The sequence below is a fragment of the Hydractinia symbiolongicarpus genome, chromosome 1 (genome assembly GCF_029227915.1).
Source record: "Hydractinia symbiolongicarpus strain clone_291-10 chromosome 1, HSymV2.1, whole genome shotgun sequence".
Classification (NCBI taxonomy): domain Eukaryota; kingdom Metazoa; phylum Cnidaria; class Hydrozoa; order Anthoathecata; family Hydractiniidae; genus Hydractinia; species Hydractinia symbiolongicarpus.
The window spans coordinates 31,245,465-31,260,818 of NC_079875.1; the positions used below are offsets into that span (position 1 = coordinate 31,245,465).

At 34.5% G+C, this 15,354-nt stretch overlaps 1 protein-coding gene across 1 annotated transcript; it reads right to left on the minus strand.

The window, feature by feature from the left end:
• Positions 1 to 11,262: 11,262 nt before the first annotated feature.
• LOC130630150 (serine/threonine-protein phosphatase 6 regulatory ankyrin repeat subunit B-like) lies at positions 11,263 to 15,059 on the minus strand. Its single transcript, XM_057443545.1, has 4 exons — positions 14,929 to 15,059; positions 12,391 to 12,406; positions 11,908 to 12,013; positions 11,263 to 11,822 (listed from the first exon to the last, which is right to left on the minus strand). Exons 1-4 carry the CDS (start codon positions 15,057 to 15,059, stop codon positions 11,263 to 11,265), a joined length of 813 nt encoding a protein of 270 aa, XP_057299528.1.
• Between the last annotated feature and the right edge of the window lie 295 nt (positions 15,060 to 15,354).

A 15,354-nucleotide genomic window follows, 5' to 3' on the forward strand; every position in this document is an offset into this window, starting at 1 on the left:
AAATTTGCACGGACTCTTTCGCTGTACACCAGCAAGTGTAGCCTCAGTGCAGTCTTTGACATGATAGTCATACACATAACGTGCTAGAAACAGTTAAACCACCCTTTAAGACTTACAACAAATAGGTTTTCGATATTGAACAATTGGTAACCATCATATGCCCTGGCCGTAGGTGGTGACTGGTAACCAAACATGGGCTTGTTTCTAGCACCTACTCAGTCAATAGTCTGTTTGCAGCCTTGGAAAAACTTCTCGATTTAACTCTCACAATATTTTAGCAGGTTTCACATAATCTCAGAAGTTATCCCAGCAAACTTTCAGCAATAACTTCAAACCTGACAAAGAACCAACACTCTCTTAATATAAAGCGCATTATTCCAGTTTCTGACACACAAGCGGGGTCGTTACTACTTAGTATGATGTTGTCTGGTACGCTACGCACTTTCCTTACCATTAAAAAAGCGGCGTTGATAGTGCTTAGTAATTTTCACTTCCTTGAAACTTTTAACAGTTATTGCATATCGCCGCGGATCATACCGCTGTCAGAAAATTCACCTCTTCAAACAGCCTGAATCCCTGCCCGAAATCTCACCGTTGACTTTGTCAAGCTGTTGGCTTTATTTAAAACATATGGTACGCTACCTCACTGCATTTCATTAAAAAATATAAAGTAATGGGAAAATCGTTGTTAAATATAAAACTAAGAAGTATAAATAATGATTTAAAAATCGTTACTAAATATTAAATTATTAAGACAATCATAACAACTGCATAGCCTTAAAGTACACAATGGCAGATATAAAACATAAAATTAAAATAATATATACCATGTAAAAATGCATAAGAACTATGGGTGGCACTGCACCGTAACTGTTTACTAATAATGTTTACCGTCTTGCAACAGAAATAAAACCGATAAAAGGCATGAAAGTCTGCTATGTCGGAAGCTGACGTGCACTGCAACAGCAGTGTGCGAACATTTGTCCTAAGTCACAGTCATATTCCGTCTGTTTCCCACGTGTATACACGACGTCAATGATGTGATCACATTGACTACCGATTCCGCTTGTCTTCATTGTCCCTTCATTGCATAACAAATAGCTATCAGCGTACGGCGTAAAATTACAACGTTAAATCTTTATTCTCAGCAACTCAGGATCAGTTGAACAGCATCTGCCAACATCACAAGAGCCGCTAATGAAGCATAAGGAACGACAAGAAAGTCAATGTGCCCAGCCAGTACGTGATTACATTGACTTACCGATCCTGCTCTTCTACATCGATCCTTCAATAAATAGCATAATTTTCCAGCTTTCTTAGCCATCGTACCAAAAGGAGAAGATGATTTTACATGACATACATAGATGGCGCACCCTTACATTATGGCGATACGTTTAAGTCTGTGACTAGAATACTCATTATAGTGGAATTTATCACTGAAGTAACACTTCACTATGCAATGCTAAGAGTTGGCCTGGTACCTACTCTGTCAATAGTCTATCTGCAACGTTGAAAAACTTTCTCGATTTAACTCTCCGAACAAGCAACACTGCACGTACTAAGTAATGCAGTTTTCCAAATTTTGACACCTAAGTAAGGACATTACATGTGACATAAATATTGTTTGGTACGCTACCCCACAGCGTTAATTTGCAATAAAGTGCTTGTTAAATTTTCTACATGCTGAATCATTTGCACATTTCTACAATTCGGAAATACATATCTTTGAACAGCTTTAGGTCGTAAAATCTTTATTTCGGATGGTTTTCTTTTACATTTTGTCGAACACTTAAATCTTTCCCGCCATTGTGGCACCAGACACGAAAACTGCGTTTTGATAATGGCCCAGGGTGGTTTTTCTATATTCTTTATACGCAATCTAAATTTAAAGTAATATAAGTAACATTATTGAATTACTTAAATAACTTACAACAATAATTACCAATTACCATCCTCTTGTAAATTCCCTTTGCTTGTTTCGTTACTTTCGGTAATCCAATCTCTAGTCTCTTCTTGATCCATAGTTTCTTCAGCATGAATTTCCAATTGTTGTTGTTCAGACATAATTTTTTTCTAATGTACATTTGTAAGAATTTGTTACTTTTCGTAATAATACGATTCCTAAAGAATAAACACACATTGCTTTATAGTGAATTGATATTAAATGTAGAAATAACACAACTGTAAACATTTTTACCCAGTTGTAAATAATTTTATAACATAATAAAACATAACTGTAAAAAGAATATCCAGTTAACACTTTATAGTGAATTGATATTAAATGTACAAATAACACAACTGTAAACATTTTTACCCAGTTGTAAATATTTTTTATAAAATTATAAAACATAACTGTAAAAAGAATATCCAGTTAACACACATTGCTTTATAGTGAATTGGTTTTAAATGTAAAAATAACACAACTGGACAAATAACACAACTAATGATATCCAGGTACCAACAATGCTATTTCTATAACTAATAAAATGGTCGGGTGTTGGTGCTGTTAGAAATGTAATGTCACAAAATCTTTTGACACGAGATACAGCTACATATCCACAACCTGGCGAAGGAGTTTTTCTATCAAAGAATACAGTACAATTACGTAACGTTTTTCCTTGTGCTTTATAAATAGTCATTGCATAGCCAATTCGCAAAGGGTATCTTACATATTTTTGTTCATCTACTATTGGATAGATACCTACTATTTTACCATTGTTAAACCGCACAAAAACTGTAACATTTTCCGTTCTTACGACAGTGCATACCGTTAACTACACCACTTGATTTACAAATATTTCTAGTGATAACAACGCGCATACCTGTAATACAAAAGATTTCATAGTTACTAATATTACAATAGTTTTGGTCAAAAGAATTTAAATTTAAAAAATAAAAGCAATGTACCTTTATATAAATTAACTTTTTCATAATTTTAATAATTTTATTTATTCGATTGGATGAATAATTTGTTACTGTTAAGAATGTTGTCCTGGGATAACTTTCAAATACATCAGCAATATTTGTATCGCTGCAGTCACGATTACTGTAAATAATTTGCGATGAAACAGTACCTGGAATGTATAAAAACCATTTTCACAAGTAGGCTACCAAAATTTTAAATTTTACACTAAATTAAAAGTTCTAACCTGTGTAAATCCAAAAATGTTGGTTTGTTGTATCTAATTAGATTTAGGAATTCTTGCAATTTTTTGTCTATACATCGAGATTGTTGATGCAAATTGAAAATTGAGCAGAGTTTAAGAAATTCTCTATCCGTTAATAAACTGCACTGCTCTTGTCCATCCGAAATTGGTTGTTGTTGTTGCGTATCACCACAAAACACAACTACAGGATGCATAGGCAATTGATCAATACTTTGTACGATATGCTGTCCAACTTTTTGAGATATTTGACTCACCTAAATAAAATCTAAATCATTGAAAATTAATGTAGTCAAACGGGGGAATTAAGGGACGAAAATTACATATCTTTCCATATCTCCAAAAACGCAAGCGCTATGAAACATCCAACAGCCATTCTAGTTTGTTTATACCATCGGTAAGAAAAGGCGAAAGTAGTAACGCAAGCGCTATGAAACATCCAACAGCCATTCTAGTTTGTTTATACCATCGGTAAGAAAAGGCGAAAGTAGTTTTATGACATGGCCTATAGTTTTTAAGATATTCAAAAAATTATCTGTCCCATAATTACCCTTTCTTTTCGGAAATCACGGGACGCATATTAGGAAATTACGGGACATGTCCCGTATTTACCCCGAGCCTATTCCAAGTGCACCAAAGTTAATAACGGGACATACGTGTTTAACGTACAACGGATGTTGCCGATTGATTTCTTTTTACTTATTTACTTCTTGAATGTAACCTCGTCTCCCGGGCTCGTCCTAGCACATATCAACACTGGAAGTCACAACTCATACAAGTGTCTGTAGGCCTTTTCCCTTTCCAGTTTAGACACAACGGCAGCAGTTTGAACAAACTTGGGGTAGTCCGGGATGTTTATTTTCCCCGACGTCATTTTACGGATGTTGCTTGTCTGGTCGTCACAACGGCTGACTTGTAGGAGACCACAGACTACGTCCCAAGCCGGAATCAAATCCAATTCCGACACCAAATGTGTAGGAGTTTCTTCCAAAATTGTCGGAGTTCCAGCCGTGTATCGTAGGCATTGGAATTCCAAATTTTCCAGACAACCATCCTTGTCCGATCGGAAAGTGTTTATTACTTTTCCAACGAAAAGACGAAATTTTTTCCGTGCAGCGTCAGCGTAATATATTATACCGAAGTAGAAATTTACTACTTCGGCCCTGGTAACGGGAGGATTGAATTGGTCCCATACGGACCTAAGGTATATGTAACCTTCATCTCCGCGAACGGTAGGAGGAAACACAACATCGCGCGTACCACGATTATCCCCATGTTCGCTCTCAGAAGAAGAGTACTCTTCTTCTGACGAGTCTTCTTCCAACACTCCGTCACTGTCGCTTGCCTCTGTGCTTTTCTTCGCCGTTGGTGGGGCCAAGAGTTTTGGCTTTTTCGATTTTGCTTCTTTTTCTAGCGCTTTTGCTTTAATTGACGTAAACACTTCGTCAGATGTAACAATTTCACCGTGAGGATTAGCCCTCTTCCGCGTTTCAGTGCTGACACCAGTTTTAGATGATGGAGGTGTCAGGGAGTCCAATTTCTTTAAAAACGCTGACTGGAAACAAGCGTTGCTTGTTGTTGGCGTGTTTGGACTTGAATCTGACAAAACGGGCGTGGTTGGCATACGAATTAGATTGTCTGGTTCATCGTCTGGAATAAAATAGGAGACAATTCTCCCTTTGCGACCATTATACACGAATGTGTTGCCATCACTGTTCTCAGTATTGGATGGTGTGACTGATTCCAGTGTAGGCGTATTGGTCGACTCGGCTGAAGCTTCTGTGTCGATAGCGTCGAGTTCCGCGGCGGAAAGTTCCGGCTTTCCATTTGCTATCCACACATCATATCTGAAAAAATCGTTTTTACATTTTAGGATTAATCCACTTACGTATAAATGGTCCACACTGAAAATAAGTAAGTAAATAAACACTATCGATGCTTACCTTTTTTCAGGTTGGTGTCGAACCTGTATTCGGGATACATTGTTTTATCAAGCAGATGGATACCACATTTCCTGAACCCATGACGAATATTGTCTTTTGTTAATGCCTTTTCCCATACCTTGAATAAAAGAAGAAACGACATAATTGTAAAGATATAAAAAAGACAAAGTCGTTTTTAATTATTTATCGCCGTTAGCTTTCGGGCGTTTCTGCGGTCATCATCTGTAATAAAACTTTTTTTTTAGAATGCGAGTTTATATAAACCAAATTAAAAATACCTCTTCACTGGCCAACAGAGCCGCAAACCAATGGTCCTTTAACGACTTAAACACGGAAACATCCAAAGGTTGCAACAAATCCGTAGCATGTGGGGGCAATTTGATAATCGTAACTTTCATTTCTCGCGCAAGCTCTATCGTTCCGTACCAAACGTGGGACAAGTGTCCGTCATTAATTAGAATTCGCGGCTCTAGTACGCCTTCCGTTGTCTCAGTTGGTTCCTTAAAAAATAGTTATTTAGCGATAAGTACGAGCGATAAGTAAATATACAAACATATAAAAGGGAAGTTTTTATTACCTCTTTAAACACTCGTGTTTCCTTCTCCCACTTTTCAAACCATTTGTAGAATGTGTTGGAATCCATCCTTCCTGACGGGTTTGCGTATATCCAGGGATAATTCTTTGAACCGGAATGAATGTTGGGCCTCCATGTTGTTTGTACGAATTTGCCCTGGAATACAAGCATGGGTGGTAAGGCTCTCCCGTCGGCTGAGCATGCTGCCATGACTGATATCGTGAAAATACCACAATGCAATATGGATAACGCAGGCCTTGTCGTAAAAGCGCACGATCGCATGCGCGTGCCTGTTGCTTTTAATGTTGTCCTTTTTCCGAAACAATTTTGCATCGCTTGGGGTCGTGTGGCAAACTGGACTCGTCACAATTCCATATGAGGTGTGGTTTGTCCTCCAGTTCCAAGTCTTTCAATGCTTTCTCCAACAGATCGTAATAATGATATATTACGAACTGATTCTTCATGGCGTTATACCTGTTTAATTGAAGGAGAGTTACTTTGTGAATTGCTAACATACTGCCTGGCAGTGAGCGAGATTCGATCTGCGGTCCACAGAACTGGGAGCAGCAGGCGAGCTCACTACATATGTTAACAACGCACGCATGGTGTATAATTTATTAATGTTTTTATTATAGTATTATATATGTTATACCTGTTCCTTGCAAGTTTTGTTGCTTCCTTTAAGGAAAGATTGTTGCGCTCCATGAACGACTTGAGCCAATCTGGATCCAGGATATCCAATACGCCCTTTATAATGAAAAACCTTTTTAGCGCGCTCGTGGTCGTATTGCGTAACGTAGGATTCGACCAGCTCTCCGTAGGCCAAACCCCATATCTGCCAAACTGGTGATGCAAGATTTGAGTTGATCTGTCTCCACAGACGAGGTTGTCGTCCCTAAATTACAATTATCTTGTATTCACACGAAAAATCGCAAATATATGAGACTCGTCACTTTGAAGTGCCCCGTTTATCAATTTTACGACTAAAACGTATAGAACCTGAGACGAGGTTGTCGTCCCTAAATTACAATTATCTTGTATTCACACGAAAAATCGCAAATATATGAGACTCGTCACTTTGAAGTGCCTCGTTTATCAATTTGACGACTAAAATATATAGAAATTGAGACGAGGTTCTCGACCCTAAACTACAATTATCTTGAATCAATACGAAAATTAACAAATATATAACACTCCTCTCTTTGAAATACCTCGTTTATCAATTTTTGGCTAAAATATATAGAACCTGAGACGAGATTGTCGACCCTAAATTACAATTATCTTGTATCAATGCGAAAAATCGGAATTGTATGAGACTCGTCACTTTGAACTGCTTCGTTTATCAATTTTACGGCTAAATTATATAGAAACTGAGACGAGGTTGTTGACCCTAAATGACAATTATTCTGTATAAATACGAAAAAACGCAAACATATGACACCCGTCACTTTGAACTGCTTCGTTCATCAATTTTGCGGTTAAAATATATAGAACCTGAGACGAGGTTGTCGACCCTAAATGATAATTATCTTGTATCAATACGAAAAATAACAAATATATAACACTCGTCTCTTTTAAATGCCTCGTTTATCAATTTTACGGCTAAAATAAAAGAACATCCCAGTAAACACAAAGACGTCTTAAAGACGTCTTTTCTCGTCTCTAGCTCGTTCGGACGTTTCTCGACCAGAAAAAGACGTCTTAAAGACGTCTTTATAAGACGAGTCAAATCTCGTTCTATAGAAACGTCTTAAAGACGTCTTTATTTGGCCTCCGTTAGACGAGTTATATCTCGTTCTAAAGAAACGTCTTAAAGACGTCTTTACTGGCCTCCGTTAGACCAGTTATATCTCGTTCTAAAGAAACGTCTTAAAGACGTCTTTATCTGGTCTCCGTTAGACCAGTTATATCTCGTTCTAAAAAAACGTCTCAAAGACGTCTTTATTTGGTCTCTGTAAGACCAGTAAAATCTCGTTCGAAAGAAACGTCTCAAAGACGTCTTTATTTGGTCTCTGTAAGACCGGTAAAATCTCGTTGGAAAGAAACGTCTCAACTTCAAAGAAAAAACACATCATCCAACGTGCACAATATGACAGATATATTTTACAAGCAGAGCTCAGACCGAAGTGTTAGTGATTGGCGAAAATAAATTGACGCTGTTGTTCAAGACAACCTTCAAAGATACTAACTGTTATTGTTTATGGTCAACAATTTTAATTTTGTTGTATAACACTGTATATTTTGTGTTATACATGCACGCTTTTTTATAACCAAAAGAGCTTCAAATGCTTGATTGTTGCTTATCTGTTGCTCATTGAACATTCATCTTTTAGAACAAGAAAAGTTTCCGAAAGTATATAATGAATTTGTTTTCGTTGTTGTTGCTTATATAAAAGCTTGTATGTGATATTATTTTATTCTTATTAAACTGTTTATTTATATAAATGATTGAAAGATAAATTTTCTATTAAATACTTCATCATCGTTTTCTTAACCTTTTTCTTGTTTTAGTTTGTCACACCTCCATCAGAATTAAAATTACTAAAATCCTATTACGCATAGGCGAAAATTATTTGAAGCAGGCCTGCCTTGACAGTATAACGTTTGAAAGAGACTAAATAGGGACGTCTTTAAGACGTTTTGTACTTACGGGAACGTGTCTTAAACAAAAAGACGTCTTTTTTACGTATCTTAAAGACGTCTTTAGGCGTTACGCTTTTAGACGGGTGAGAGACGTCTTAGAGACGTCTCATCTGATCTTTAAAAGACGTTTTAAAGATGTGTTTAAGACGTCTTGTGTTTACTGGGGTACTTGCGATTTTTGTATTGATACAGGATAATTGTCATTTAGGGTCAACAACCTCGTTTCAGGTTCTTATCCTGTAAAATTGATAAACGAGGTATTTAAAAGAGACGAGTGTCATGTATTTGCGATTTTTCGTATTGATACAGGATATTTGTACTTTAGGGTCAACAACCTCGTCTCAAGTTCTATATATTTTAGTCGTGAAATTGATAAACAAGGCATTTAAAAGAGACAAGTGTTATATATTTGCAATTTTTCGTGTTGATGCAAATTAATTGTCATTTAGGGTCAACAACCTCGTCTCAGGTTCTACACATTTTAGTCGCAAAATTGATAAATGAGGCATTTCAAAGTGACTAGTGTCATATATTTGTGATTTTTCGTATTGATAAAGGATAATTGTCATTTAGGGTCAACAACCTCGTTTCAGGTTCTTATCCTGTAAAATTGTTTTCGTATTGATACAGGATATTTGTACTTTAGGGTCAACAACCTCGTCTCAGGTTCTATATATTTTAGACGTAAAATTGATAAACGAGGCATTTCAAAGTGACGAGTGTTATATATTTGCGATTTTTGTATTGATACAAGATAATTGTCATTTAGGGTCAAAAACCTCGTCTGAGGTTCTAGATATTTTAGCCATAAAATTGATAAACAAGGCATTTAAAATTGACGAGTGTCTCTTATATTTGCGATTTTTCGTATTAATACAGGATAATTGTAGTTTAGGGACGACAACCTCGTCCCAGGTTCTATATAATATAGCCGTAAAATTGATAAACGAGGCATTTAAAAGAGACGAGTGTGATATATTTGCGATTTTTCGTATTGATACAAGATCATTGTCATTTAGGGACGACAACCTTGTTTGAGGTTCACTATATTTTCGTCGTAAAATTAATAAATGAGGCATTTAAGAGAGGCGAGTGTCTCATCTCTTTGCGATTTTTCGTATTGTTGCAAGATAATTGTCATTTAGGGACGACAACCTCGTTTCAGGTTCTATATATTTTAGCCGTAAATTCTATAAACGAGTCATTTAAAAGAGATGAGTGTCTCATATATTTCCGACATTTTGTATTGATACAGGATAATTGTACTTTAGGGTCAACAACTTCGTCTCCGGTCTTATATCTTTGCCGTGGAATTGATAAACGTGGCATTTAAAAGAGACGAGTGATACATATTTGCAATTTTTCGTATTGATAGGAGATAATTGTCATTTAGGCTCAACAACCCTGGCTCAGGTTCTATATATTTTATCTGTAAAATTGATAAACCAGGCATTTAAAGGAGACGAGTGTTACATATTTGCAATTTTTCGTATTGATACAAGATAATTGCACTTTAGGGACGACAACCTCATCTCAGGTTCTATATATTATTGCCGTAAAATTGATAAGCGAGGCATTTCAAAGTGACGAATGTCTCATACATTTGCAATTTTTCGTATTGATACAAGAAAATTTTCATTGAGGGACGACAACCTTGTCTCAGGTTCTATATATTTTAGCCGTAAAATTGATAAACGAGGCATTTAAAAGAGACTAGTGTTATGTATTTGCGATTTTTCGTATTGGTGCAAGATAATTGTCATTTAGGCTCAACAACCTCGTCTCAGGTTCTATATATTTTAGACGTAAAATTGTAGAACGAGGCATTTAAAAGAGACGAGCGTTATATATTTGCAATTTTTCGTATTGGGACAAAAAATTGTCATTAAGGGACGACAACCTTGGCTCAGGTTCTATATATTTTTTCTTTAAAATTGATAAACCAGGCATTTAAAGGAGACGAATGTTACATATTAGCGATTTTTCGTATTGATACAAGATAATTGTCACTCAGGGTCAACAACTTCGTCTCCGGTCTTATATCTTAGCCGTGGAATTGATAAACGTGGCATTTCAAAGAGACGAGTGTCATGTATTTGTGATTTTTCGTATTGATACAGGATAATTGTCATTTAGGGTCGACAACCTTGTCTCAGGTTCTATATGTTTTTGTCGTAAAATTGATAAACGAGGCACTTAAAATTGACAAGTGTCTCATATATTTGCAATTTTTCGTATTGATAAGGATAATTGTCATTTAGGGTCAACAACCTCGTTGCAGGTTGTTTTATTAAAAAGTAAAATTAATAAACAAGGCATTTCAAAGTGACGTGTGTCATGTATTTGCGATTGATTTGTAAAATTGATAAACGAGGTATTTAAAAGAGACGAGTGTTACATATTTGCAATGTTTCGTATTGATACAAGATAATTGTCATTTAGGGACGACAACCTCGTCCCAGGTTCTATATATTTTAGCCGTGGAATTGATAAACGAGGTATTTAAAAGTGACTAATGTCATATATTTGCGATTTATACATGTCAAGAAAACTTGTTTACTTATTTACTTTTTAAGATTTGATGAGTTCAGAAATGGCTAGTGGTGTTTCATAAAGCAAATTCTGTTTGAATCGTTTTTCTAAGTGTTCATTATGAAACAAGTCACAAACTTTTTCTGAAACTAGTGAGGTAAGATCTGTCTTAGTCACCTCTGTTGATGAAGATGACACAGCCCAGCTAAATTTTTTGTATTTGATGAATTATACCTTCTTCTTCTTAAGGAAAAAATTTTGAAGTTCGTGAACGTAAATTTATGAAATAAATAAGAAACCTATTCTACTATAACCTATAATTCTAATAAAAAAGACGATATATGCTTTCAATAATTTGCTTACGTAAATTAAAAAATATAATTGTCTGGAAATGTTCTTAATTTTTCTAATGTTCTTGTAATAAACGTTTGATAGAGTTATTACGAGCAACATCATAAGCAGTTTGGTACCATTTGTTTCGTATATTGATATCGATATGTGGTATCGACAACAACAACTTTACACAATCAGTATGACCATCACGAGATGCAAGATGTAATGGTGTGTTATTGCATCTGTCTCGTATATTGACATCGATGTGTGGTATAGACAACAACAACTTCACACAAACAATACGACCGAAAGAAGATGCAAAATGTAATGGTGTGTTATTGTTACTGTTTACATTGTTAATGTTTGTTACGTCATGATTAATTAAAACTTTCAAAACATCATGATGACCATAACATGCACTGTAGTGATATGCATTCCATTTATATTCATCCACAGCATACACATTACTACCAGCATCAATCAAACATTTCACTATTGATGGTTTATTGTACCATACAGCTATAATCAACAGTGTTTTTCCATCATTACCTCTCATTTTAAAGATATTTGGATGATCGATAAGAATCGTTTGAAATGTCTTGACATCGCCATTTTCAATGATTGTTTCAAGTTCTAAACACAAGTTATGTGGTATTAATTAAAAACAAAAATGACAACGGTGGAAACTTTAAATTAAAAAATTATTGTCATGGAATACTTTCTTTCTCAAATTTCTGACTCATGAAATAAATTTGCGCTAAATGAAACAGGGCCGAAGTTCGCAGTCGGCGCAAAATTTCAATAGTAATCTCTATTTCTAACCTCTTAAGTTTTAAGAACATTTATATAGTCAATTGTCTAAAAATTAAAACTTTAAGAACATAATTGTTAATAAGTTTATTTGGGTTATGTCATTTTTCGTAAACAATAAAAATTAAACTCATCATTTTTTAAACTGATATACGACTAAGTGTAAAAATTTAAAGTGCATATTTGATATTCTGTTTTATTATTAATGTAAATTCCCTGGAAACAAAGTTGCCGCGGGCGTTCGCAGTTGACTTGGGTGACATCTTCGTTCAATGTTTCCATTTTTTGCACGCATTAGTTTTATTTACAGTCCTCTGAAAGAAGAACAATGCTGTTAGTTTTTATCCTCGATTTTAATTAGGTGCAACCTAACAGTGTGCAAATTTTATACCGCAAGTTTATCATATCTAGTGCGAGTTACAAATTTTAAACTGCGAGTTTAACGTATCATAGTGCGAGTTACAAATTTTAAACTGCGAGTTTAACGTATCATAGTGCGAGTTACAATTTTTAAACTGCGAGTTTAAAATATCTATTGCGACTTACAAATTTTAAAATGCAAGTTTATCATATCTCGTGCGAGTTACATATTTTAAACTGCAAGTTTATCATATCTAGTGCGAGTTACAAATTTTTGACACTGCATAATTATCCGTTTTTCATAGGATTTTCTGTTTTATCAAAATGCTTTTTAAAGACTCCAGTGAGTATTCTATCTTATATATTAATTCCCTTGCGTGAGTAAAACTGTGAGTCCACGACACGGAAATCACGGGTCACTTTCTTATGACGTGGCTGTACGCTAAAATTTAACTAAAAAGATTAGGGATGTACTTCATAGAAATCGCACATAAGGTGTAAATATATAACCCGCTGCTAATAACGATATAAATATATATACCCTTATGCCAAAAAACTCAACTAGCTAGCTAGCTAGCTAGGAATATATATATATATGTAGCCATGTTCTTTATACCTAGCTAAGTCTCCAGTTTATATTTAAGTGACTAGCTATTAGCTGCTGTAGCTAGCTAATGCTAGCTTTAAACTAAAGATTCCCAGTATATATATTCCCACAAAACACATCAAACGTTATTAACCCTGAAAATTTTAAACATTTTCCTGGGTTTTTTTTGCTTTGCGAAGTTCTTTTCCTCCAAATATTCTGAAAATAAAGTTCAGAAATTACTTATTTTTAAAATGTAAATTTAATTTGTTTCAAATTGTGGGCAAAAACCTTAATCAGCATGCTAAAAGAACTGACTTTTCTTAATTTAGAATTACTAAACACAACCATTTTCTTACATTTAGTGTAAACTTTTGTGCGTATGGCTTATATTTAATACACCAAAAGAGCTACTTTGTTGATTTCAATTTTATACTCTTTGTAAGCTATTTTTTTCTTCTTTTTGACATTTCTGTTTTACCACTCAATTTTTACATTTTATATGTTATTTGGAACAGAATGGTATGAAATAGACCAAAATACCTGATCTTAGTTGTTTTTAATTTACAGGCTGTGTCTGTGAAACTCTAAGGGGAACATTTGGTGGAAGACAATGGCATGACATATACTGATAGAACTGATTTTTGTTGTGTTAGATGTTATATCTGAACCTTTTTGACATTTTATGTTAATTTTGCGAGGAAGGACCATATATATATACACAGAAGAAGAATTCAATTTTACACCTTGCAAGCTTTGTTTTTCTATATTTTGTATAAATTCTTACTGGGGAGGACTCGGTGCAATATATCGAAATGACTGATCCTTCTCGATTTAAATTTGATGTGTTCTAAATTGTATATAGTTTTGGAAATTTTGTGTAAGATTTAATGGGTAAGGGCTAGATGCAATATGTCAAAAAAACTTTTTTTGTTGAATCAGAAGCACTCCCTACAACCATTCTTTTTTTTACAGTTTGTGAAGCTTTTGTGAGGAAAGAGTGTATGCAATATTATCGAAATAACTGATTTTTGTTGCAAACTGTCTTTCTTAGGCATTTTGGATTAAAATATTGTTTTAGAGGGCATATGCAGTAGATATATGTACCGAAATAATTGAATTTTGCAAACTTTGATTTTGTCGTTACCTCTCATTTTTTACATTTTGATTAAACTTTTGTGGGAGACCGTCGGTATGCGAAGGACCAAAATAAGAGATTTTAGTATTATTTAGAATTTGTATTTTGTGTTGCAAAATTGGTGCAAAAATTGACATAAATGAACTTATATATAGATTGATTGCTGTTGTTTAACATGACTCATTATGACTTATATATATATTTTATGAAAATTTGTGACAGAATACTATGTGAGATTTGAAATTTTGTTTACTTTATTGATGGTAAAACAGCATGCAAATTGCTAAAAGGACTTTATTAATTTTAGATTTAAACACCGTTTTTTGTTGGCATTTTGTCTAAAGTTTGGTGAGGAAGGACCATATGCATTATATCAAAAAACGTTTTATTGCAATATAATTTAACCTTGCAATCCCTTTGTAACACCTTAGATAAAAATTTCTACTTAGGCAAAATTTATTGTTTATTTTTCGCATTTTGTGTCAACCTTTGGCAGGGTTTGCAATAAACTAACTGATTTTAACATATACAATGAGAGAGATTTGTGTTTGACATTGATCAGCTTTTTTGTATATATGTGGCGTTTTGAGTGGTTTAAATTTTATGGGTGAGATGTATGTTGAAATGCTTTTAAAAACTTTTTCCGAATAATTTTCGCATTTGTCAGATGGTCAGAGCAAGTAATTTTAGTAGATTTAGATTTTAAATGTCACATATATACTGCAGTGGTTGAAAATCTTTAATTTTTTTGGTCATTTATATAATAATGCAGATGTTAGATGCGCACTGCTGTATTGTTTGTTTTTTGATGGACATATATCTGCTACATAAATTAAATGGAATACAGTGGATTCTTCCACAGGAAACAGCTAGTAGTTTTTAATTCCCTCCAAGCGGAACTTTTTTCTTGTTCTTCTTGCAGAAACTGTCTAAATGCAATTCTCTGTTGATTTTCATGCATCGCATGCGCTGCCATCCCAGTGGAGCTAGCATCGGAATTTACAACAATCGTTTTTGTAGAATTATCGTACAGTTTGCTTATGTTATATTTTGACAGATTATAACTGCTGTTTAGGATCCCACACTGATTTTTCTGCATTTTCTACAAAACCTGACAGTTGTAAAGATTTTTGAACAAACAGGGCATCTTGTTTTGCTTTTTTATAATTCTTATCAGTGCCAAAACCATCGTCAATAAATATCGCAATTTTGATCATATTCTCTCTCTAATACTTTATAAAAACTCTCATTGTTTTTGTAAAAATAAACGG

Bases quoted from the DNA above. Each gene is read 5' to 3' on its own strand.
- LOC130630150 (XM_057443545.1), bottom strand. From the start codon at position 15,059: ATGGCAGCGCATGCGATGCATGAAAATCAACAGAGAATTGCATTTAGA. The intron at 11,823-11,907 runs GTATTCCATGAC...ACTTGTGTTTAG, and splicing joins TCAGAAATTTGAGAAAGAAA to AACTTGAAACAATCATTGAA.